General features: G+C 56.6%; 1 protein-coding gene across 1 annotated transcript in view; it reads left to right on the top strand.

The window, feature by feature from the left end:
• The window catches only part of Arid3a (AT-rich interaction domain 3A), a 28,030-nt gene extending 2,978 nt beyond the window's left edge, over positions 1–25,052 (top strand). The window contains 9 exon segments of the mRNA XM_048459570.3: positions 346–697; positions 699–1,000; positions 1,501–1,813; positions 16,199–16,271; positions 18,268–18,451; positions 19,469–19,716; positions 20,591–20,887; positions 21,279–21,377; positions 21,886–25,052. Coding sequence (XP_048315527.1) covers positions 614–697; positions 699–1,000; positions 1,501–1,813; positions 16,199–16,271; positions 18,268–18,451; positions 19,469–19,716; positions 20,591–20,887; positions 21,279–21,377; positions 21,886–22,079 — 1,794 coding nt within the window. The 5' untranslated portion in view covers positions 346–613 and the 3' untranslated portion in view covers positions 22,080–25,052.
• The last annotated feature ends 997 nt before the right edge of the window (positions 25,053–26,049 follow it).

Raw genomic sequence — 26,049 nt, 5'->3', positions numbered from 1 at the left:
ATTGCCTAGGGCTTGCTCACAACAAGGTCATAATCTTGACCAAGGTTCCAGGCCTCTCAGGCTAAGCAACATGAAGAATATAGAGCCAGAATCCAGAACCCAGAGGTACTCCAGGGTCTAGAACAGGGGCGTGGCCAATAAGAAAGCAAGGACACCAGGCCCCTCCCCCACTGTCCTGCTTATGGGACAATAACCCATGGTGTCCCTGGTGGGTCTAACCAGAGGGGACCCGAGAAGCTCCCTAGGTGTGGGTAGGAAGGGCTTGAGCAGGTGTGAGGGATTCTGAGGAGGGATGTATCCGTGGGGCGCAGGTGTGGTCTAACCTTGTCTCCTATGTTCCCCCAGGAGTCTACAAACACTTGAATGAGCCCGACACCAGCTTCTGCCCCTGAGTGCCCAACGTGACAGCAAGGAGCTCTTTGGTAGCCCCTGGCATGCCCCACTTCCCCTCAGCCTGAGTCGGCGGCCCCTGGTCCTGCCCCTGCCGGCCGCCACCCTGCACTGTCCCGGCTCCCCCGAGGTTCCCACGCTGCGGTGCAGCCAAGACCCTTCCCCACAGGGGCCACCCCCACCACCCGCCCCTGGTGCCCGGGGTGGCCCGGCCCGTAGGGCCATGAAGCTGCAGGCTGTGATGGAAACCCTCATTCAGAGGCAACAGCGAGCCCGGCAGGAACTGGAGGCCCGGCAGCCGCCGCCACCCCCCACCACCCGAGCCCACTGGTATCCGGGCTCGGACCACCGAGACGGATGAGGACAGGGAGCCTGAGAATGCCCGAATGCATAGGACGCAGATGGCTGCACTGGCTGCCATGCGGGCCGCTGCTGCTGGCTTGGGACATCCATCCTCTCCTGGTGGCTCTGAGGATGGGCCTCCTGGCTCCGAAGATGAAGACACAGCCCAGGAAGGGACTCTGGGTTCACCTGTCCTGCGTGGACGAGGCCGGGAGGGACACACGGAAGGAGAGGCGCATCTGTTAGACATGGACTCCGATGATGACGCGTGAGTTGGGGTTCAGGACGGCAGCGTCTGATGTTTCTCCTACTTTGGAAAAGTGGGGTTACTAAGGGGATGCCGCATGACTGGCCAAGTGTTTGCTGGGTGAACCTGTATTCCTTGAGAGTTCTCCACGCAGGGATCCTGAGACTCAGTGTTCTCTGTGGCTGTGCTAAATGCTGCCGAGAAAATTAGACTGCAGTGTGGGGGAGGGGTGAGTTTTGACAGAAGGTACCTGGAAAATGTTGAACTGTTTACAGTGAGCGGAGTGTGGGGAACCACACACGCCAAGGTCCTGAGGCCAGAACCTTTGAGAAGATGTATTGGGGTCCTCTGTAAGAGTTTGTTCATCAGGTAGAGTGGGGTGTGGGCAGGAACCCACCCACAGCCCTGACAGGCCTGTGGCTGCTCTTCTTGTTTGCAGAGAGAGAAACTGAGGCAGGGGCGATGGGTGGGCCAGGCCTTGCCTGTCTCCCCTGACGGAGGGTACCCTGTGTCCACTGCAGGAAGCCCAAGTGGGAAGAACAAGACTTGGAAGAACTAGGAGAGGAGGAGGAAGAAGAGGAGGAGGAGGAAGATGACTTTGAGGAGGAGGAGGAGGAGGAGGGCCTGGGCCCGCCAGGGTCGGCCAGCCTGGGCTCCGCAGGCTTATTTGCCCACAAGGCCCAGCCAGCTCAGGCTTTCCGTGGAGATGGTGGTCCCAGGATGCTGGGTGGCCCTGAGCGCCTGGGACCCGGCCCGGCCCACCCCACCCACACAGCATCCCAGATGCCACCGCCAGACCACGGAGACTGGACGTTTGAGGAGCAGTTCAAACAGGTAGGTCACGTAGGCCACGCGCTTGGGTCCAGCCGTTAGTTCGGGGAGGCTCTTGATCGCTCCCACCCCCACCCCCACACCCCAGACGTGGTGAGGATCCTGGGGAGACCCAGTTTAGATCCTGTGTGTGGCTGAGGGACACAGGTTGAGAACAGTGTGAGACTCTGCCGAGTCTTCCCTCCTCGGTAGAATCGTGGCTTTGTTGGTGTTGGGGGGCAACTTGGTGGTAACGAGCCGCGCAGACATGAGGACTGCGTGTGGATCCCCAGCATCCCTGGAAACGCTGTGCACAGTGGGTGTGCTTGCGGTCCCAGCCCTGGGAGACAGGAGTACCCCTGGGGCTCGCTGGCAGGTAGCCTAGCTGAGCCAGAGAGAGACCCTGCCTCAGACAATACCGTGGAGAGCCTAGTGGGAGGCGCCCGGCATCCGTCCGTGGTTTACACATGTACTTATGCGCAGCATGCGTGAGGTGGCTTGGTGACCCGAAACAGGCTGTAGAGTCCAACTCTGGAGATCTGTGAGGTTTGCAGGGCCTGTGGCCTGAGCTACAGTACTGGGAGGGAGGGGGGCAGTGGGCTAGGGTCCTGCGGCAGTGCTGGGCTGTGTTGGTTGGCTAGGTAGAGGGTGTCCGTGGACCCCCATAGGTGTCTGGGCCAGGGAGGGGCCTGAAGGAAGCTCAGACCGCCCTAGCCAGTCCCTTCAGGCGCCCTAGCTCTTCCCTGCAGGCAGCCAAGCTGGAGGAAGTGGCCAGCAGGGAACCTTTGAAGTCTGCAGGCCAATGGAAACCAGATGGTTGGCCTGCCCGCTGGGGCCTGCATTCCAGCCTGGCCAGCTGGCCCAGCCGACCCCTGGGTGTGTGGCCAGGGTGGAAACCAGCTCCCGGGCTGGCTCCAGAGCTAAGTATTGTGTGGTGTGGCCAGAAGGTAGCCCCAGAGCTCGGCTGAGGACCCAGACGCTCGCTCCCTGGGTGACAGAGCTGATTAGGATGACTTCTGGGGGTGACCTGAGCTCTGCTGGTGGGGGGCCACCAAGGAGCAGGGGCCCTTTGGAGAATCATCTGATGTGGAAGAGTGTGCCCGGGAAGCCATTGAGCTGAGATACCAAGAGGACTAAGTTAGGTTAGGGTCCAGTACTTGTGGGCAAGACGTGGTAAATACCCCCATTCTGGTTGCCAGGCCGTGCAAAGGCCCTGGAGCACAAAGAATAGCTTCGAGGAACTGAGAGGAGAATTCACCCTCAGTGCCCTCACGGGACTTGCTGAGACAGGGCCCGGCTGGATGCAGCCGCCTCGCCCTCCTTCTCTGCTTCTCGCTCGCTCGCCCTGGCTTGCTTAGGTGTGTGTTGGGCAGTCTGCCAGTTGACTTGTCAAATGGACTTCACCGCTCTTGGGTGTGACCTCGTCCCACACTAGACCAGGAGGTGGCCGTGGGCTTAAAGACTGGACCTCCCATTCCCCAGGAGGTTCTCACTAAGCACACCACACATAAAACGATTTGTGTTTGGCTGGGTGTGTGTGGGCTCCACCCCACTCAGTGCCTCGGTGTCCCTGATCTAGTACAGACGCGGCTGTGCTTTTCAGCTGCGAGCGACATTTATCCGTTTTCCTGACATCTGCTCAGCTCCCTGCAAACCCCAACGCCAAGCAAGTTGGTCATCCCTGTTCCACTGGTCCCAGCCTACGGTCACAGATCATGGGTACCCCTGTGCACGCCGCCAGACCCCCCACCCCACCCCCGCCCGCCTCCACACTGACTAGGCATAAAAAGGGCAACAGGGCCAGGGGTTGGCTGCCCCACCCCCCACCCCCAGTGCTGCGAGACAAAGGGGAACTTCGAGAGCCATTGTGGGGGCCTTTCTGGGGGATATCCTGGGTCAGGGTCAGGGGTCATGCAGAGACACAGCCTGGGAGGGGGTTTGTGTACACAGAACGCCGGGGAGGCGGCTCCCTGGGTAAGGGCCTGCTTCTGCATCCCATGGACCCACGTGGCGTGCATCTGTTATCCCCAGGGCTGGGGAAGCTCAGAAAGGGGAATCTCTGGGGAGAGAAGAGCCAGGCAGAGGTCCTGGGGAACCAACGGTGTGTTAGGGGCCAAGTGGTCTTCTGGGAACCAAGACTTCATGGTGGCTGGATGTGAGATGATGTCAGCAGAAGCCGGTTCTTGTGCTCGGACTCCTTTTCCGCCTTTGTAGAAGCTTCACGTTCTGCCCTGCTGGCCTGGCACCTGTGCGGCCTGGCCTGTGTTGACTCTGGCGTCTGCCCCACTCCCTTCCTGGCACGTGGCAGTGTTGGCTGGCCGGCCACTTGGCACTGTCTCCGTGTCTTCCTTCCCAGCCTCAGCCACGGCTGGTTTCCACCAGCTAAACCTAGACAGCTGGGGTTGGCCCTGGGCTGTGGGTCTGAGGAGGGGAGACTGGGGCGCGGTTCGTGGCTGTGATTAGGATCTGGGCCTCCTGGCATTTGGACGCACATCCTGTAGCCTTCCTGTCCCTCTGCGGCCACACCCAGGCTCAGAGTGGCCTTGCTGTGATTTTTTTCTGAGCTGGCGGTCTTTTGTGAGGATATTTTGTTTCCCAAGACAGAGTTTCTCCGTGTAGCCCTGACTGTCCTGAAATTTGCTCTGTAGACCAGGCTGGCTTTGAACTCACAGGGATCTCCCTGCCTGTGCCTCCCGCGTGCTGAGATTAAAGGCGGGCACCACCACACCCAGGTTTTTTTTTCTGAGGCTGAGTCTTGGTGTGTAGTCTGGGGCTGCTCTCCTGCCTCAGACTCCTGGGTTCCAAGATAATGGGATGCATGCACTGCCATGCCTGGCCTTTAGTTCGTTCATGGGTTCAAGATCATAGACAGACAGAACTGCTGTCTGGTTCAGAATGTTTCGGCCTCTGCAGCTCCACCCTCACAGCGTGGTTACCTATCTCCTACACAGCTTCCCACATTCGTGTCCCGTTATGGACACTTCTGGGGCTTGTCAGGATCTCTCTGAGCACAGTGTCGAAACGCCACTCCACTCCGCGGTCCGTCCGAGTCCCTGTTCCTGTTCATGGCCTGCAGTACTCTGGCGTGTGGGCCGACTGTTCTGCGTGTCCATTCCTTCTGGGCTGGATACCGGGCTGTTGGTACCTTTTGGCTCTGCAGCTCCCCATGGGTTTTTTTCTTGTTCTTCATGGGCGTGTGCCTGAAGTGGAATTGCTAGGTAGAGCAGTAACCGGAAGGTGCCTATTAGAAGTTCTGTGGACGGCAGCTGTCTGTCCAGGTTCCCTTGTGCAGGGCCGATCTTCCCCAGCCACACCCAGCAGCTCCTGCTCACTGTGGAACCCGTGCCTGACCTCAGAAATAGAAAGGAAGCCCACTGTGGTAGCACATGCCTGTCCCCAACCCAGGAGAGCCCAAGGCAGGAGCATGGAGGAGTTCAAGACCAGCCTAGGCTCTAGAGCAAAACACTGTCTCAAAAATAAATAGGGCCCAGCTCTGGCCCTGCGCTCCCCCTCCATGCGTGGTACATCTCATTCAGCACTTGGGAGTGGAAGCAGAAGTTATACCTGAGCTATATCCTGGCTCCCCGAGACCCTGCTGCAAAAAAAGAAAAGTGAGCGGGATCCTTATTCGTCCTACAAGGAAGGGACTAGAAGGGAAACTGAGGCACAGGATTGTCATAGTCCCACGTCGGAAGGACTCACTGCCCCCAGCCCTCCTCAGAGTCTGGCCCAGGGTGGGTGGATGGATATGGGACCTGGTGACGGTGGCCTCACTGAGACAGGGAGTCCCTCCCTGGCAGGTCAGGGGTGAGCATTGCTCACACCTCTAGACTCAGAACCTGGTGCTGTAGCCCAGGCTGGCCCAGAACTCTCCATCCAGAAAGCTGGGGTTCCGGGCACACCCCTGCACCCTCCCTTCCTAACCCTAACACGTTAAAAAAAAAATGACATTTCTTTCTTTACTTTGAGTGAGCAGGGGCATGTGCATGTGGAGGTCAGAGGGGTCAGCTCTTGCCTTCTTGTGTGCGGGTCTTGACGGGGTTGGCTGTAAGATCCTGTACCTCTACGCTGTCTTGTCCTCTCCCACTAAAGTCTGCTTCTGATTCTAGGAGAGCAGCCAGCACTCCAGTGGAGAGGGGGGCGGGCTGCCGCGGTGGCTGTGGCTGTTCCCTCCTCCCTCGCACAGGGAAATGGTCAGCCAGCCAGGTGTTAGAGGTGGGGGCTCTCACCGTCCTGTCCCTGTCACCTGGTGTGTCCGCCCCGGGCAGAACCTTCAAGGCTGGCCACTCACACGGGCTCTCACGATGTGAGCCCTCTGGGGCCACAAGGGAGGAGGTGGGTGCTTGTTCCCTGTCTTGCCTAGGAGACATAACGCTGCACGGGAAGGGACACGGTGGCTGGGGCTTTGCTGAGTGTCTAAGAGTCCACTGACCAGGCAAGAAAAACAGGGTCTACTTCTAGGAGAACATTCTGGAAAACCGAAATTAGCCGTGGTGGAGCAGTGGAGGAGAGAAGTGCCGGGTAGACCCAGAGGCAGGGACTAGAGGGGGCCAGAAGGTGAAGGATAGGCTACCGTTTTCTGTAGAGAAGGGTGTGCCAGGCAGACCCAGCCACCCAGTATTGGCCCCAGAGGTCAGGCTCCTGGTTCTGAGGGCAGCATTGTCTTTGCCATTGCTGTCCATGTCTGAGGCATGTTTGTCTCTGGGCTGACAGCCAGTCTTGGCGGCAAGCCCCAGCCCGGAGTTCCTGGGGACTCCGGAGTTCCTGGGGCTCAGGAGTCCCGTGCGCTGGGGTGTCAGGGACTGGAGGTGTTGGGAAGCCCCCGGGGCCGCCTCATCAAAGTCGCTGTGGCTACTGGCACCGAGCCAGCGAGCTGTGGCAGGCACAGGAGGGTGCCTGCCCGCCAGCCCTGGCACTGCGCCCCGACCCGTGCCAACCCCCGGGAACCGTGCTGACTCAGCCGGAAGAACCTTATCTGGTTCCTATGCCGCCAACTTGGCCACCGGGTCACCGCCGCCGGCCAGGCTCCCCACCCTGTGACCCGTTGCCAAGCGCCGTCCCGCCCCACGCTTTCTAATAATACACGCTGTGGCAGAGGGAGCGGTGTCCCCAAAGCTGCCACTCTCAAGAGGGTGTGGTGGCTGAGTTTGAACTGGACATGGAGACAGGACAGCGACGAGCCTAGTGGGCGGTTTCCATGGCCTTTGTGACTGTGGGTGCGGGGACCACACTGGGTCACTCAGACAAACCTCCCCGTGTCTTTGGAACTGTTCCTTGGGCCAATTATGTGTCAGTACATGTGTCTGTATGTGCGTGTCTGCGTCTGTGTGTATGTCTGTATCTGTGTGTGTGTGTCTGAGTATGTATGTGTGTATGTCTGTGTGTGTATTATGTGTCTGCGTCTGTGTGTATGTCTGTATCTTTGTGTGTGTGTGTGTGTCTGTGTTTGTGTGTATGTGTGTGTCTGTGTGTGTATCTATGTGTTTGTGTTTGTGTGTGTTTGTCTGTCTGTGTTTGTATGTCTGTGTAGCTATGTGTGTGTATGTGTGTATGCCTGTGTCTGTGTGTGTATGTGTGTGTCTGTGTGTGTATATATGTGTATCTATGTGTCTGTGTGTGTATTATGTGTCTGCGTCTGTGTGTATGTCTGTATCTTTGTGTGTGTGTGTCTGTGTGTATGTCTGTGTCTGTGTGTGTATCTATGTGTATATGTCTGTGTGTGTGTCTATTTGTGTATTCCTATGTCTGTGTGTGTATCTGTGTGTGGCTGGATGTGTGTGTCTGTGTACGTGTTATCTGTGTATGTGTCTGTCTGCGAGCATGTGTGTTTGTGTCTGTTTGTGTCGTGTGCACCTCCTGGGCAAGGTGCATGCTCACCCTGGTCTGAGAACACGGTAGTAGAGAGGTACTGTTAACCCTCTCTTTGCAGGTTGCATGGTTCTGGTCACTAATTCTAAAATTCCCCGGGGAAACACAGGTCAGTTGCCAGCCGCTGCCCATGTTGGCCTGTGCTGGCCACATTAAGGCACTGCCTGTGGTAACTGAGGTGTGGATGGAACTGGCCTGGCCAGGGCTCTGCCTGCCCCACCCCCACAGTTACCATGTTTGCCACTAAGGCCTGTCTGCGGGGGGGGGGGGGCTGTCAGCTCCTCCAAACAGTTGTCCCCCGCCAGGGAGAGGCCACAGACTGCAGCAGACATGTCACTTGGGGAGACAGCTTTCAGCTCCCAGTGTGGCCCCCCGACAGCTGTCAAGCATGACCAAGCCCTTCCCTTCTCAGAACTAGCCCAGGAACAACCCGGGGTGGCCTGGTGGGTGGCATGCATGGGGGGGGTGGCCCGCCCCTTCCCAGCTCGCCTGGCTGCACATGGCTAGGGGACAATTGGGGGTCACAGGGTTAAACGGTAACTAATGTGTCCATTGAAGGACCCGGTCTGGGGACACGGCCTTGCCCCGTGATCAGGGCCAGGCCAGGGTCTGTGAGTCCTTGAGGGGGCGGATGACTGGCTAGTGGGGTCAGCTCCCTGGCCACCCCTGGGGATCTGCTTCCAGTCCTGGACTCAGATGTGCTGAGACCAGGCGGCAGAGGAAGGAGGATTGCCTTTATTTAATTTTATTTTGTTTTTTGAAACAGTTTCTCTGTGTAGCCCTGGCTGCCTGGAACTCGCTCTGTAGATCAGGCTGGCCTCAACCTCACAGAGATCTTCCTGCCTCTGCCTCCTAAGTGTGGGGACTAAAGGCGTGCGCCACCACTGCCTGCCTATGGATTGCTACTTTGAAGCTGGACTACACTGGGATTCTCATCTCAACACCACAAACGGAGCTAGGTTCAGTGAGTGCTCGTGGTGGCTCGCCGCTGTCATCCTGGCACTGTGGAGGCAGGAGTGGACCCTGTAGGTTCTTCATCCGGGCTGTCTTGTCCTGAGTCCTGGCAGTCCTTCCACGAGGCTTGGTGGAATGCCGTGGTATACTGCGCGGAGTCATAGACAAGAACCTGGCTGTAAGGTGGCGCACGCCCTTAATCCCAGCACAGGAGAGGCAGAGGGCAGCAGAATGAGTTCTAGGCTCAGTGCCTGCTTTCTGTAGCTATATTCTTAGGTAACCCCTCCCGAAATCCTAGAAGGGACTTCTAAGAGAGCAAACCCCAGAACAGTAAGGGCTACACAGACAGACCTCTTCTAAACAAAACAACCAAAATAGAACCCTGCTGTAGGGGTCCCTGTGAGATGCAGTGCGGCAGTTGGGTGGGGAGGGCCTCTCTGTGCCACTGTCTCCATGGGGTAGGGTCCTGTCTGGGGGAGGTAGGTGTGTCCTCACGTCTGGCTTAGGGAGACAGCTATGCCCAACTGTGCCCAGCTCCTCCATCCAGGCTGGGTCATCTGTGGCTTTGTGTGTAGCCGTGATATTTGTCTCTCAGTCTTGTTGAGAGAACATGAGAGCCACAGGTTGGATGGATTTGGGGTATTGCCAGACAGGGCCTGGGGGATAGGAGGCACCCCATCCCAGGGCATGCTGGGTGGAGGTCGGGTCATTCGCTTGCCATCCTGTCTGTCTGTCCCTCTGTCCTCTGTGTCCTGAGGCTGACTGCTGACACTGGCCAGGATCTGGTTAATGAGTGTCTGTCTGCCCCCACACCTGGCTCCCATAGCAAAGGCACGGAGCATGGAATGGGCGCTGGCGGTATTTGCCTGTGTTTATCCACCCTGCCTCCACCTTGGGCTGGGTGTCAGCTGTCCTTGGCTCACAGTAAGGGGACACACTAGCAGGAACTCTAAATGGAAGGCAGCCATTTCTGTCTTAGGGCATAAGCTTCAGCCTGTCTGTCTCCAGCCAGGGAAGGGACACCTGTCCCCAAGTCCTGTCCTGAGAATCCAGTATGATCGCCATGGGTCTCAGGCACACAGTAGCCAGCAGGGGCGTCCAGGCTATACTGCACTATAGCTAGAGAAATTGGGCAGGAGGGATTCTAGGCGGGGCTCCACCCTGACCACGCCCCCAGCCCCTCACTGGGGATTCTAGGTGGGGATCCACCCTGACCACGCCCCAACACTGCATTTTGAGACAGGGTCTCACTAAGTGTCCCAGGCCATCCTGGACTTACTGTGATTCTCCTGCCTCAACCTCCCCAGTAGCTAAGATCACCGAGTTATGCCACAATGCCTGGCATCTTTCTGAACCTTGAATCACCCTCCTGCATGTTCCAAAGTGCCAGGCATTGTCTTTTGCTGATCTCTGTGAGGTCCTTCATCGAGTCTCTGGAGGGCTCCATCTTGGTTCTTGCTTGGTTTGTTTTGCTTCTGTATTGGAGTTTAGGGAGGTCGCCTTGGGCTCTTCCATACAAGCTTCTTCGCACTTTCTGGCAGGCACTTCTCTCCCCATTGTTGACCCCAGGACTGCCTAATCCCTGTGACTCAGTTTCCCTGTTGTAAAGCAGGCTAGCACCTGAGCAGTTTTGTTCCCACCCAGCCTCTCCCTTGGCTGTGTCTTGTTCTCGGTTTGGAAGCTCTAGGCACAGCCTGCACCCCCCCCCCTCCCCCCCGCCACTTCACAGAAAAGGAGGCTGAGGTTCCAAAGTGGCTCCTAACCAAACCTGTCCTTGGGAGAGAAAGGCGGGTTGGAGGCTGCAAGCTCCCCTGCAGTCGGGAACCCAGGGGCCCACATCTGTGGCAGCCACTGCTGCAGCTCCAAGTGGTCATTTCAGAAGGACTATTAATATCTGCCTCGTGGGTGGAGCACACTGTGTGTTCTGAGGCCAGCCTCCATCGGAGGCAGCTGAACAGACAGATGTTTGACCCAGCCCAGAATCACTTCCCCAATTTCCTGAGAGCCAGAGCTGGGCCCTGGTGCCCACAGAACTGACGGGAAATGAAAAAGCCCAGCGGCCAGCTGGGAGGGGAAGCCCCTAGCCCTCAGGTGCAGCCTGAGGCCACCACGTGGACAAAAGAGCCCCCAGGAGAGAGAGCCGGAGCAGCAGGGTGGCACATTCAGGGTGACCTTGCTGTGTGCAGAGCTCCTGGGTCCTGGGTGGTGTGGTACTTACACTCCCATCCCCAGCATCAGTTTCTGGGAAGAAACGGCCTCAAACCAGTTCAGTTCAGTAACTGACTGCCCACCCTGATCACTCCCCCAGTCCTTCACTGGGGAATTCTGGGCGGGGCTCCATCCTGACCACGCCCCCAGCCCCCTCACTGGGGAATTCTGGGCGGGGCTCCATCCTGACCATGCCCCCAGCCCCTCACTGGGGAATTCTAGGCGGGGCTCCACCTGACCACACCCCCAGCCCCTCACTGGGGATTCTAGGCAGGGCTCCACCCTGATATCACAGGTCCTCTCTTCATTTTGAGATACCTACAGTTGCCTTGAACTTGCAGTCCTCCTGCCTGGTCTTTGTGCAGCTGGGAGACAGCCCTTTGCCATCTTCACACAGTGCTGTAGCCTCTGCTGCTGGCCTGGTCCTTTGGTGTGGTTATAAATGTCTAACTCTTCGTCGTTGGCCTCATACACAGAGAGGATTCAGTAACGGCAGCAAAACTTCTGGGGTTTCCAAATATGAAAATAAGAACCTCAAATCTCCAACCTGACTCCCTGTCCTCTGGCCAGCTGCCTCCTCTTACCTCTGGGCCGTGATGGCCCAGTGCCGAAGTGGATAAACTGAGCCGTGCAGGGGGAGTAGCTACTGCGCCCACGCCCACCCGTCCATGCTGTCCCTGGGTCCTGCTGAGCCAGTCCGGTTCTTATTTGCTCATTTATTGATTTCTTGGCTCTGCAGTCCATGGTAGGGCTCCCCATGGCTCTGACTCTTAGGATGTGTTGAGACAGGACCTCCCTACGTAGCCCTGGCTGGCCTGGAAGTCATGACCATTCTGCTTCAACCCCGAGTGCTGGGGTGTTAGGTGTGTCCCAGCACATCCTAGGTCTCCACGGAGAAGGGTCAGTCACACGCTCGGCTGGTCCTTGGCACCCTCTCATTCACAGGTCACCTCTGCCTCGGTTTCCTCAAGTGAGGAGTGGGTTCCAGGTGACTCCTGAAACTCACTGGCATAATATGTACACGTGGCATAATATGTACACGTCTGCTCAGACTTCAGACTGCCCCCAACGCTGAGTTGTTGGGCCCAGGGCCTTGCTGGGGTGGGAGGATCAGACACAGGGCAAAGACCCTTGGGCAGGGCTGTGTAGAGCCAGCCTAGAGGCTCGTGTGGACAAGTACTGTGAGCTTCCGGAGAGACTCACCCAGCAGGACTGGGCTGGTGCGGAGGGAAAGGGGGAGATGTGTGGTCATGCTGAAGGTCCAAGCCCCTCCTTATGGGCAGTTGGGAGAAGGAAGTGTTTGAGTGGCTGTGTGGATGGGACTTTATGCAGGTGAGAGAGGAATGTCACGGCCATTGTTTGGATGTTGGTTATAGATCTTGTTACAAGTCACGTGTTTTGTTTTCCGAGACAGGGTTTCTCTGTAGCTTTGGCGCCTGTCCTGGAACTCGCTCTGTAGACCAGGCTGGCCTCAGACTCACAGAGATCCGCCTGTTTCTGCCTCCTGAGGGCTGGGATTAAAGGCGTGCGCCACCACCACCAGGCTGCAAGTCTTGTCTTGTCCAGAGTCCAAAAGACAAAAGACAATAGTCAAGATCCTCGGTGTGGAGAGGGTAAAGGCTCCTGAAGCCCAGAGACAGGTGAATGACCACACAGTGGGGTCTCCCCATACATGCTTACAGTGAGGGACCTGAGGACACTGTGTTCACTGAGACCGTGCCCCAACAGGTAAGCACAGAGTTGAGTGTCAGGGGCTAGAAAGGAATGTGGTGTTTTCTCTCGTGTGGTGAAATGTTCTGGAATAGATAGGTATGTGATTACATGTGATCTCAGATTTATATGCATAACGTTTTTAAATTGGTGGGGGTGGGCTGATCTCCATCATCTGAAAGAGGGCACCAGGTCCCCACATGGTTTTGAAACTTCATATGGGTGCTTGGAACCGAACCTCAGGTCCTTTAGAACCTCTGAGCCACCTCTCTGGCCTGTTTGTTTTGTTTAGAGACAGGGCTTCTCTGTAGCTCCTGCTGTCCTGGAACTCGCTCTATAGACCAGGCTGGCCTCGGACTCACAGAGATCCGCCTGTCTCTGCCTCCCGAGGGCTGGGATTGAAGGTGTGCGCCACCACCCCACCCCCACCCTGCCACCCGCACCTGGTCAACAGAAGCTGTTTTAGAAACTCCACACAGAGGAGGGGTGCGGACAGGGAGACTCAGTTTCCTCTCATTCACTCATGCCTGCCAATCTGGCAGTGACTCTCCAGGGCCTTCAAGGTCCCTGTGTCCCCAGATGGCTTTTCTGGGGCTGGAGGGCTGACTCAAATCTGACCTGCATTTTCTGATCACTAAAGAGGAAGGCAGCTTGAGCTCCCACAGCAGGTGTTAATGTGGCTTTAGAAACCCCTCCAGCCAGGTTGTTGGGGGGCTACACCCTGTGGTCCCAGTACTGCCGGAGAGAGTCAGGATTGCTTCAGGTAAGGCCAGTCTGGACTCATGGGCACCTAGCAAAACAAAAAGAGAGAAAAGAAAAGAAAGAAAACCCAAAACTGTCCCATCAGGCAGGCGTGCACCTATCACAGGGACCAGGGTGTCAAACTCAGGCACAGACAGCCCCTCTGTCCCCTGTTGTACCCCAAACTGGGTAACTGCAGGGAGCGCCCATCCTGGGGCTAGGCCAGGCCCTGCTCGAATGTCTTTGTTCCTGGGGTCCACCCCGCCTGGCACCCTTCCAAGGCGGGGCCCTGTGGACTTTGGAACCCTGGGGAGCTGGCAGGGGGCCTGGTCTGCCACAGTCTGGGGGACAAAGGTTTTCTCTTCTCGGGGGCCCCTCACACATTTACACACACAGAGAACAGTGGTTTTTTTTTTTTTTTTTTTCTTTTACTGCCGGGGACAGCCAGGGCCCCTTGGCTATGAGGCCACCGCCCTGGGCCCTTGTGGGAAAGGCCCTGGCTGCCCAGGTGTGGTCAGAACAGAAACCTACAGATGGGATGTGACCATGGGCATCTGGGCCGCAGGACCAGCCAGGTCTGGCAGGGGGTGGCTGTGGTGTGTCCACTCAGGTCTGCCTCAGAAAAGCCAGACGACCATTGAGAATGACAGCCCTGTGAAGGAAAAATAAGAGAGGGCACTCGAGAGGCAGAGGAGGCAGATCTCTTGACTTCGAGGCCAGCCTGGTCTACAGAACGAGTTCCAGGACAGCCAGGGCTACCCAGAGAAACCCTGTCTTGAAACCCCCCACAAGAAAAGCCAAAACCCCAAAACAAATAGATCTCCTAGTAAGATCAGAGGGAGCTGGGCAGTGTGATCCAGGGTCAGGCTCCTAAGGAGGAAGCCTTTGGGTAGCCGTGAAGGGGAGGTGAGAGAGCAGTGTGCACCTAGGAAGCGCCTGCTGTCTGCCTTTATCCTGGCAACCTGAAGGCAGTGAGCGACTGAAGCAGCGTGGTTGTGGGTCGCCAGGGTTACATGGCAGGGAGCGGACCCCCACCATAAGAAGTCATGCATATTTAACGAGCATTTATTAGACAACTGCTGTGTACTCTGTCTGAGTCCAGACGAGAAAAACAGGCAAAAACCCCTCAGATTGCTGGGCCTGTGGCTGGAAGACAGGCCTAGACACTGTCCTTGGGAGCCTGCCCTCCAGGGTGGGATGCTCCCCTCCCAGAGGTCAGCCAGGAGGGCCAGATATCCTCATAAAGGGGCTTTTATGGCTTGTCTTTGTGTCGACCCTTCCCCCACAGGCAGCTGGGGGATCCCCGTGGGTCCCCCTTTATGGCTTTGAATTGGTGTCCTGTCTCTGCAGACATCAGTCCCTGCTGTTAGAATGGCACCCATGGTGCCCTTCCCTTACAAGGCAGCTGCCCACCTCGTGAGACTCAGTTTCCCCAAAGACACCAATGCTTTGAAACTCAAGATAGAAGTGTTATTTTGGGGGGTGACAGTTGTTTTTTGAGACAAGGTCTCCTGTAGCCCAGGCTGGCTTTGAACTCACGACCCTCCGGCTTGGTCTCCTGAATGCTGGCTTGACAGGTGTGTACCACAGAGACACCTGGTTTCTGGGGTGCTGGGGGTTTGGGCTAGTGCTCCACCCTCTGAACCTTACCCTCAAGGGCTGGCTACATTTTTTTGCCTCTCAAGGAAGATGAGGAAACTGAGGAAGGAGGCCCCAATGGTGCCTTGTGCAGGGGACCAAGCCCAGGAGGGTGGTGGGCCCTGTAGACTGTCCCTTATCCAGGAAAGGGTTCATGTTGGGCTTTGCATAGATCTCAAGCCCCCCGGGGTGAGTCCTTCCTGCCTTTTCAGAGTTGGGGGCTCTGACCATGTCCCTGGTCACATATCTGCCCATCATTTGCCCATTCATGACCTGTCCCACCCTGCTTAGGTAGCCCCTCGAAGAAATCAAATTGTAGGGTGAAGCCTTTATTGAGTGATTGCTGTTTACGGGGCATATCGACCCGTGGATCCCCCATGGAGCCTCACTCTCCCGTGCTGTGTACCCCCGCCAGCGAAGGCAGAACCCCCTTGGGAAGGCACGGAGGACTCCAGCTGGCCCCAGGTGCTTGTGTAGGGCACCCAGAGGCCCCGTGCAGGGAGGGCAGCCCTGGTTACCTGCAAGGCCCCACATCCCTCAGGCAGCCTGGAGAGGGAGAGCAGCGGCCTCCCTGAACTTAGGAATGTGGGCTGGCCAGTCTGGCGCTGGCTGCCCCGGGTGGGGCATAGACAAAGCTGGACGGTTGGGCAGCTGGCAGCTATGGCCACCCAGGGCAGAAGGTTGTCCACCCTGTCCACGATCCCCATTGAGCAGATGGAGAAGCCTAGTCCTTGGGGGCAGTTGTTGGAAGGATGGTCTGGAGATGGCCCCCGGCGGGGGGCCCGCCCTGAGGATCCACCAAGCTTTTGGAGACTAAATGGTGGCTCATGCAGACCCAGGTGTAATTGGTGGTTTCAAGGCCCCCCACAGTCCAGCCAGCTGCATTCCTGGTAGTTAATCTGAGGCCTGGTATTCAGCTGAGCGGTCTCATTACCTCCGCCCACTTCCCCGGCTCGGCAGTGAGTCCCAGGACAATCCTGTGACAGCAGCCAGTGCCACAGCCTGGGTGGGCAGAGGGTCACACTACATAGGAGACGAGCCAGGGGACCCCAGGTGCCCCACAGAACTGTCACTGTCTCTATACCGCAGTTTCTTGTGGGATCATGCCCAGAGCTTCTAATGCAGGAGAGGAGGGAAGGGCCTGGTGCCCCCGCCTCGGATGGGGGCATTGGTTAGTGACCCCTGCACATGGTGGAGGGGTCAGAACTGTCTGCAGCTTGTGTGGGGTTGACTGAGAGCCTCCCTCCCCCGTCCCTTCATCCTGCTGACCCGTGCCCACTCTGTCCGCAGCTCTATGAACTGGACGGAGACCCCAAGAGGAAGGAGTTCCTGGATGACCTCTTCAGCTTCATGCAGAAACGGGGTGAGCACCTCCCAGGGCAGGAGGGTGTGATGGGGAGCAAGGCAGTCCTCCCATGGGGGAGTGCTCCCCAAACTCTGTGCCAGCCCCCAGCTTCAGGTGGATGGAGACCCCGGGAGACTCAGTCTCCCTCAGGATGGGACAGGCTAAGTCGTAATCTCTGTGTTCTAAGGGAGCAAACTGAGGCCCAAGGAGGGTCAAGGCTTCAGCCAGGGAGCAGGAAGGGGCGGAGGGGACGTCGCTGGGGCCCAGCTTCTGTAAACACAAGCCTCCAGGCCTGCCCACCGGAAGGCAGAGAGAGAAGGGGGTACTGTGGCCTCTGAGTTAACCCCTCCATGTGAGGGTGGGGCCTGCAGGTCCCTGTGGGTGTGGGGATGTCCCTGTGCTATCGGCGAGTCCAGTCCTGCTGCCCCTCGTGTGGCCAGAGAGATCCCCCTCCCTCAATTATCTTGAGTCCCCACCTGCCCTAGCCCGGCACACAGCAGGAGGGCCCCAACTGCCTTGGGGCCTCAGAGCTGACCATCTTACTCACCACCCCCACCATAATGGGGTCAGCAAGGCCAGGGACCTCAATGCTGTAGTGCAGCCGCTGACCACAAAGGGCCAGAAAGTCCGCATTTACCCCTGCCTCCCTCGCCAGGCCAAGCACAGACTCCTGTGTATCCCTCAAAACCCCAGGCCCACTGCCATGTCTGGTACTTTTCTTCTGAAGGCCTCGGTTTTGAGAGCTGGTATTCAAACCACCACCCTCACCCGGTCAGCACAACCTACTGCCCACGGGTCCTTCTTAGGAAGGGACACAGGACTCCTGGAATCAGAAAGCCAAGAGCTTGAAAGAAATTTCCCCCAGAAGTCTCTGGAGATGGGAAATGGGCGGAGGTGTCCTGCCTGTGCCCCTGGCAGGTCCCCCACCCTTCCTTCACCCCAGCCTCAGCCCTCCATTGGGCTCCGGCTGAGACTGGCCTGCCCACCTCCTGGCCTCCCTTTATGCCTGACCTGCGATCATACAGGGTGGTGGGTTCGAGACCTCACAGGGGCTGCCCTGGGCTCTCCCCTTGGTTCGCACAGGGAGTTTTTGCAGCGTGGGAGAGGCAGGAAGTAGCTAAGGATTGGGAGAGGGTCTCTCAGTGCTGGGTGTTTGGGGCCATGGAGTCCCTGCACCAGGCGAGCCAGGCTGTGTAGCCTTAGTTTCCCCATCAATAAAGGGGGTGGAGGTGCCCCCCCTCTTATGAGATAGAGGTGAGTGGTCCCCATACCCGAGACCTGGCAGTCTTCAGTGTTCTCTGCTGAGTGCCTCCCAGGTTGAGGACCGGGATAGCAGAGAAAGCCGCCTGAGCCAGAACTTCCCAGGCACGAGCTCAAGTTGGGGTTAGGCTGGGCATACGAACATTCTCTAGGAGTCTCCAGATGGTGGTGGTGGCACATGCCTTTAATCCTAGCACTCTGGAGGCAGAGGCAGGGGAGTTCACAGCCAGAGCTATAGAGACTGGGGGGTGGGAGTCTCTGGAGTCCAAGGTGCAGGGCCTTGTCGGAAACGATGTCCTAGGAGGTGGTTTTGAGAGACAAAGAGGAGGCCAGAGTGTCACTAGATGCAAGGGGGATGTTCCTGTTTCTTAGACTGAAAATCCTGTTAGCCAAGCCCTCCCCACCCCCACTGGAGTCTGCCACCCTCTGGGGATGGCTGAGGAGGGATGGAGGGCTGAGCCAGAAGGGCTCTGGGGATGCTCTGTGGTTGTTTGGAAGCTCCTGTTGTTGGAGACCTGCAGCAGGGACTCCAGGGAACTGTGGAGTCTCCTGTGTCCCCAGGATGGCCACCATCCCCTGCCCTGAGGCAAGCAGGGGCATCGCCAGGGTGATGTTAGGGGGAGTGTGTCTGTGGCTGCCACATAGAACGTCCCGGTGTGGAGTTGGGGAGGACAGGGATGGCCAAGAACGTTACCCAGGATGAGTCAGACCCCCGTGACCCCCCTGCCCTCAGCAGCTCCTCCCTGTCCTGTAGGCACACCAGTGAACCGGATCCCCATCATGGCCAAGCAGGTCCTGGACCTGTTTATGTTGTACGTGTTGGTGACTGAGAAGGGCGGCCTTGTGGAGGTCATCAACAAGAAACTGTGGCGGGAGATCACCAAGGGGCTCAACCTGCCTACCTCCATTACCAGTGCTGCCTTCACACTGCGGACACAGTGAGTGCTGGGCTACACTGTTGAGATAGCCCACGACCCCCTGAGATAGCCCACCTCCTCCCCCTGAGAGCCCACCTTCACCTCCTCCTGAGATAACCTACCTACCACCTCCTCCTGAGATAGCCCACCTCCTCCTGAGATAGCCTACCACCTCCTCCTGAGAGCCCACCACCTCCTTCTGAGATAGCCCACCTCCTCCTGAGATAGCCTACCACCTCCTTCTGAGATAGCCCACCTCCTCCTGAGATAGCCTACCACCTCCTTCCTGAGATAGCCCACCTCCTCCTGAGATAGCCTACCACCTCCTTCTGAGATAGCCCACCTCCTCCTGAGATAGCCTACCACCTCCTTCCTGAGATAGCCCACCTCCTCCTGAGATAGCCTACCACCTCCTTCTGAGATAGCCCACCTCCTCCTGAGATAGCCTACCACCTCCTTCTGAGATAGCCCACCTCCTCCTGAGATAACCTACCACCTCCTTCTGAGATAGCCCACCTCCTCCTGAGATAGCCTACCACCTCCTTCCTGAGATAGCCCACCTCCTCCTGAGATAGCCTACCACCTCCTCCTGAGAGCCCACCACCTCCTTCTGAGATAGCCCACCTCCTCCTGAGATAGCCTACCACCTCCTCCTGAGAGCCCACCACCTCCTTCTGAGATAGCCCACCTTCTCCTGAGATAGCCTACCACCTCCTTCCTGAGATAGCCTACCACCTCCTTCCTGAGATAGCCTACCACCTCCTTCCTGAGAGCCCACCACCTCCTTCTGAGATAGTCCACGACCCCCTGAGATAGCCCACCTCCTCCCCCTGAGAGCCCACCTTCACCTACTCCTGAGATAACCCACCTCCTCCTGAGAGCCCACCACCTCCTTCTGAGATAGCCTACCGCCTCCTTCTGAGATAGCCCACCTCCTCCTGAGATAACCCACCTCCTCCTGAGAGCCCACCACCTCCTCCTGAGATAGTGCATCCCCTCCCTGGTTGTCTCCAATACCATCTTGTTCCCTGTCCACAGGTACATGAAGTATCTTTACCCCTATGAGTGTGAGCGACGAGGCCTTAGCAGCCCCAATGAGCTCCAGGCCGCCATAGACAGCAACCGCAGGGAGGGCCGGCGCCAGAGTTTTGGGGGCTCACTTTTCGCCTATTCACCCAGTGGAGCCCACAGCATGCTATCCTCACCCAAGCTACCAGTAACTTCTCTGGGCCTTGCCGCCAGCACCAATGGCAGCTCCATCACCCCAGCACCCAAGATCAAGAAAGGTAAATCACGGGAAGGAATGAGGTTATCCTTTTATTTATGGGTAACTGTGAGAAATGTGAGTTAGCGGGAAAGGGTCCCTGTCTGTTCCCAAGGCAGACATTACTAATTGAGTTCTGGTTTTCATGTCCACATAAGGGCAGTCATTATGAGTTGAGCACAGCACCCTTTCTAAGTCCAGCATTGTTAGTCAGTGGTAGCATCAGTCTCTTGTGCATGGCAAACATTACCTCTCTTTCCTTCTGTCCCCTAGAGACCTCTGGCCCATATCAGAACCACCAGACATGGGCAGAGTGTCTGTCATGATCCTTTGAGCCACCTTAACTGTAGTGCTGAGTACCCTCCACAACTTGTTGATGCTTTCTGAGCTTGGCTTACCTGTCAAGAGACGTGAGGCCCAAGTCCATGCTTTCTTTTATTTCGAGACAGGGTTTCTCTGCAGCTTTGGAGTCTGTCCTGGAACTAGCTCTTGTAGACCAGGCTGGCCTCGAACTCACACGGCGCGCGCCACCACTGCCTGGTGTTCATGCATTCTTATCTTAATAAGAAAGCACCTATTTTGGCCTTGCAGTGGTGGCTGTGGGGTCGATGATGGCCTTCTTCTCTGCTGAGGCTCTTGAATTCTTCCCAACACACACGGCGCGAAGGCAGTAGCTCAGTGGGTAGCGCGCTCGCCCAGCGAGCCAGAACCCTGAGCGCCATTCCAGCAGCAGAGTAGCGTGGGGTGGTGGTAGACACCTATGAGGCCAGCCTTGGCTACACGGGGAGCAGGGGGTGCAGACTTTGCAGGGATTGCGGAGTCTCCTCCCACCTTGGTGGAGGCGAAGCCAGCTCTTCCCCAGGACCCTCCTGACCCTTTGCTCTTCTTCTGTCTAGAGGAAGACTCCACCGTTCCCATCACAGTCCCCGGCCGCCTCCCTGTGTCTCTGGCAGGCCACCCCGTGGTGGCAGCTCAGGCCGCTGCCGTGCAAGCGGCCGCAGCCCAGGCAGCTGTTGCAGCCCAGGCAGCCGCCCTGGAGCAGCTCCGGGAGAAGCTGGAATCCACTGAGCCTCCAGAGAAGAAGATGGCCCTGGTGGCCGACGAGCAACAGCGTCTCATGCAGCGAGCTCTTCAGCAGAACTTCCTGGCCATGACGGCCCAGCTGCCCATGAACATCCGGATCAATAGCCAAGGTACCCTGAGCTTGGAACCCTCCACATTCCATGGGTGCCTTGGACCATTCTATGTAAAGAGTCATACCAATCAGACAAGGTCCTCTAGGGCTAGTACATTCATGGGAAACTCGAGTCTGTCTTGTTGGGAAGCTGCGAGTTCCAAGGAGGTGTTAACATCCGCCAGCTCCGTTTCACACGGAGCCCTTGGGGTCACACGCGGTGGTGCACACCTGTTAGCCCAGCAGGAGGCTGAGCTCCATCGTGATACCTGCTCGTGAAAAATAAATAGTAAATAAATAAAACAACCCCATCAAAAAATGTAGTACAGTCTTATAAAGAAAGCAGACAGGAAGCAAGCCACTCCCCAGGTGTACCTCTGACCTGAATGGTGGCTCTCTTGTCCCCGCAGCCTCCGAGAGCCGCCAGGACTCAGTTGTGAGCCTCACCAGCGCCAACGGCAGCAACAGTATTAGCATGTCAGTGGAGATGAATGGTATCGTGTACACAGGTAAGCACAGGGGTCCCTGCTGCCAGCGCCACAGCCGCCACCATGGTCCTGCTATCGAGGCTTTGCTACTCTCAGCCGCTTTCTCTCAGGGCCTGGGGGGAGGATATAGGGCACCTGTGGGAGTCGGTGTTCTCCTTCCCTGACTCAGGACATCCAGGTTGGCAGCCAGCGCCTTTGCCTACTGAGCTGTCCTGCTCGCTGGTCCTTGTCTTTGTTTGTTTTTTTCAAGACAGGGTTTCTCTGTGTAACAGTCCTGGCTGTCATAGACCTTGCTTTGTAGACCAGGCTGGCCTCGAACTCACAGAGACCCGCCTGCCTCTGCCTTTCAGGTGCTGGGATTAAAGGCGTGCGCCACCACTGCCTGGCACATACTGATCTTTTGAGACAATGCATCTTGGCTGGCCTTGAGCTCCCTCTGTAGCCCAGGCTGGCCTCACCCCCTCCTCTACACTGTTCAGTAGATAAGCCCAGCCCTGTGACATGTCCCCCCACTTTGTCCTTGTTTTAGGAGTTCTGTTTGCTCAACCACCGCCCCCCACACCACCTTCTGCCCCCAGCAAAGGTGGCATTACCGGCATCGGTACCAACAACGCCGTGGGTAGCCGAACAGGAGCCAGTGGCGGGACCAGCAGCGGCCAGGTGGGGCTGGCCGGGGCGTCTGCGCCCCCCACATCTTCTACCTCAAATAATTCCTTGCCTTAAAGGAAATCAAGTTGTACTGCTTGCCCACCCGCCATGGAGACCACATAGCCACACTGGGACCTGGAACATCGTAAGAATTCCAGCGGGCCGGGCAGATTCCCAAGGAGCCACACTGACGCCAAAAAGGAGAAAAAAAATTATATATATACATATAGAGAGAGCTAGATAGATAGAGAAACAGATTTAATAAATCAGGGCAAAGAACACTTGAATCTCTCAGGTTTTAGAGACTTTGAGAAACGGATTTCACAAGGGCCACCAAGGCCCCTCAAAGCTGAATGAAGGAGGCCACCTTTCCAGAGGCTTCCATGGGGTCCGGCTTGACCAACCTAGTTCAAGCATGTCTGTTTACCTCATGAGTCCCCGCACTGTGCCCTCTCTCTCTCCTTCTGGGAAGGCCGGGATGGCGGTTTGCTTCATTCTCCTTGGAAGCTATGAATTTTTTTTTTTTTAAACGAGATCTCAACATTCAGATGCAATTTTTTTTTTAAGGTTTTGGGGTTTCCAATTTTGTAAATATTCTATTATATTCTTGAGGGCAGGGATTGGATTTTAGGAAGAGTCCTATCTGTATATCTATATATTTGTGTTCATTCAGGGAAAAGGACAATTTTTTTTTTTTAAGCAAAAGTACCAGCCATGGCCCCCAGCCCCTGTCACCACAGAGCCCCCGCGGTATCCTGTGGTAGAGTCAGGCAGTGCTGGCTCTCAGCGAATTCCACAATTCTCTCTAGTCATGCTGGGCCCTGCCCACTGGCTCCATCATTCAGGGACCTGGATTGCTTACCCAGGACACGAAATCTAGAAACGGGTAGGGGGGGGCAGCACACGGAATGCAGTGGCCTCCTGTATCTCAGGGATGAAGATCTGGACTCTGGATGGGTCGCTTCTAGAGGAGATGGGGTGCACCAGGCCCAGCTCAGGGCAAGGATTCTTGCTGAGACACACACAGTGCCTCCTCCTGTCTGTATGACCCTCCCCTCCCTCTGCTGCTGGGACAGCAGTTGAATGTGACCAGGAAGGATCCTGGTCTGGTGTCTCCATACCACAGTTTAGCTAAGCTGAGCCCGGTGGCAGGCATCGGCATCGTCACGCTGGCTCCTGGGAGGGTGAGGCAGGAGGATGAGAGTTCAAGGTGATATCCTTGGCTGCAAGTGCAGGTTGAGGCTGACCTGGGCTATTTGAAACCCTGTCTCAACAAAGCAAAGTATGATGAGGCCAGGGGCAGTGGCCACACCTACTCCAGCCCTCTGTGAGTAGGCCAGCCTGGACGATACAGTGGATTCCAAACCGCGAGAACCTGTCTCAAAAAGAAAGAAAAGAAAATTGCATCTCGTTTTATCTGGAACCACCAGGGCAGAAATGATGTAATCTCCCGCTGGATTGGGGGACCTTTCCTGGACTCTGCTCTGGTCACTGTCCCCAAGGGAGCTGGGACAGGACCATCTGGTGGCAAGAGCTGGGCCCTGCTTGTCCCTCAGCCCCAGGATCCTGGATCCCCTGTCACCCCACTTCTATGTCTTGACTGTGGGGAGCAAACCCTCTTCTTTCCTGTCTCAGGGTTGTTGACACCCCTCCCATCCTTCCAGGAGGGACGCCTTGCTCCGAGGGGAGGGGAAATCTCAACTTTTCCTTCTGGAAGCTTCTGCCTGCCCCGTTTTGGGGCCACTGTTAGCCGCACAATCATTCCTGGTCACAGTGTTGAGGGGTTTGTCCCCTTCTGACAACTCTGTGCAAAGTCAGCCTCCGTCCGTGAGTACCTGGCTTGGGGAGACGGGGGCCCAGCCTCCTGTGTCCCTGGTGGGGTCTGATCGAGGGGGTCGCCTTGTGGGCACATCCAAGGCATGTTTCTACCTCAGGTCTTTTGATGCCAAAAAGAAAAAAAAAATGCAGCCGAGTCACCCACTTTTCTGACCACCTGCGCGAGTCCACAGTGAGGACCAGTGTCCTGATGTGCACTTGTGTCTGGGTCTGTGAGTGGCCAGAAAGCACCCAATCCTAACTCAGGGGGCCTTGCCCACCAGGGCTGTGTGATTGTAGGGGCGTATCCTCTGCTGGACACTCTCGGTGACCCTCCATGGTCAGGTCTGTGCCTCAGTTGCCCCACCCGGCCCTTGGCAGGAGGTACAGTTGGCACTTGTTATGCAAGCTGGAGTGTGGGCAGGGCTGGACATGGTCACTGTCCACCTAGCACCTCAGGGCGAAGAGGGGGGTGTAAGGGCAGGCATAGGCTGCTTCTAGAACCTTCCCAGGGACAGGCTGTTTCTACAACTTTCCTGGTGGCCCTTCTGCTGGCCACCAGGCTGTCTGTCTGTCCAGCTGCAGTGGGTGGGTGGGCATGGGGCTTGGGGACAGCTGGGTTCGTGTTTTCTGAGAGTTATACATCTGTATAGTCTTGTGGGGTTTTTTTTCCTTTTTTTTTTTGTATCATTTTTACACACTTCTTTTTTTTTTCCCACACCCCCACATAATTTTGGCTTTTGTGAATTTAAGTTTCCTTCTGGGTGAAGGTGAACTGAACCTGCTTGTTCAGAACATGTGAACTTTTTGGTTTCTTGGGGTGGGAACGACTTGTCTGACAGTGTGGGGTCCTACACCAACTCAGGTAAAATGAAAAAAAAAAGTGGATTAAAAAAATAAAAGAAAAAGTTAAAACTGCTTTCTACCTCTCACGCCAGACTGTGACCTGCGGTGGCCACAGCTGTGCGGGATATTCAGGAAAGTTTCCGCCAGGCTGGCCTGCTGTGGCCACAACTGTGCAGGATATTCAGGAAAGTTCAGCTATTACCAGGAAAACTCAAACATAGCAACAGCAAAGGAAGTGTGATTTTTGAAATTATTAAAAGAAAAATACCACTGAAAGTTTACATTTTATGACCTTATTGTGGATTGTATTTAAACCTCAGAAATATTTAACGAGATTGTAACCCTGTGAACTGGTAAGATTAAAAGAGTTCAGACACCTCTGTGGAAGAGTGGCTCCCTGATGGTTTGGGGGCTTTGGGGGGGTTGATGGGTTGCGTGGAGGGGACCCCAGCAGATGGGAGTGGCTAACAGGACTGTGGAGGACACGCCCCAGCCAGTCTCTGCTCTCTCCTTTCGCCTGCTTCCACCGTGTGGGTCCTAGGCACTGAACTCAGGTCATGGGAGCAGGGAATGAGTGTCCCTGCCTGCTACACCATCTCCGTGGCTACTGTTTCTTTTGTTCAGGAAAAAAATAAAAATAACAAGCCGGGACTGTAGTGGCACATACCTTTAGCCCCAGCCAGCACTCAGGAGGCAGAGGCAGGCGGGTCTCTGAGTTCGAGGTCAGCCTGGTCTACAGAGTGAGTTCCAGGACAGCCAGGGCTACATAGTATGACCCTGCCTCGAACACCTCCCGTTTACATTTGGAGAATTTCATACAATGTATGTTGACCATTTTCTTTTGATACAGGGTCTCACTCCACAGTCCTGGCTGGCCTAAAACTCCGCACAGAGATGGGCATGCCTCTGCCTCCCGGGTACTGGGATTAATGGTGTGAAGTACACAGGACATGCCCCGCCCCCACCTGGGAACCATCCCTCTGTCCCCACCCTCAGCTCACCTTGGGACATCTTCACTCCATCTTTGCCCCTTGGGCTACTTGCACGTGACTCTGACACTTCTCCCTCCCCAGCAGCCAGGTGGAGGCCTTGGAAGCCTGCTAACTACCCAGGTCTCCCCACCCCCACCCCGTGTCATGCACCTGTCACCCCCAGGGGCCAGAGCCCCTGGCAGCTTTCCCCAGCCCCCAGCCCTCTCCCAGACTCAGGCGCACTCCTGCCTTAACCTCCAGAGGACTGAGATCAGAGGCGTGTGCCATGTGCCACCACCGCTCCCAGCTTGACGGCTGACTTCATGCTGGTGTGTTCCTCAGTGGGCAACAGAGAGGTTCGCTGGGTGGATCTTGACAGGCGGTGACGGCTCTGGTGACAGCTCAAGGGTTTG

Source organism: Myodes glareolus, chromosome 8 (genome assembly GCF_982192425.1).
Source record: "Myodes glareolus chromosome 8, mMyoGla1.1, whole genome shotgun sequence".
Lineage (NCBI taxonomy): Eukaryota > Metazoa > Chordata > Mammalia > Rodentia > Cricetidae > Myodes > Myodes glareolus.
This window is presented reverse-complemented; position numbering and strand designations above follow the sequence as displayed.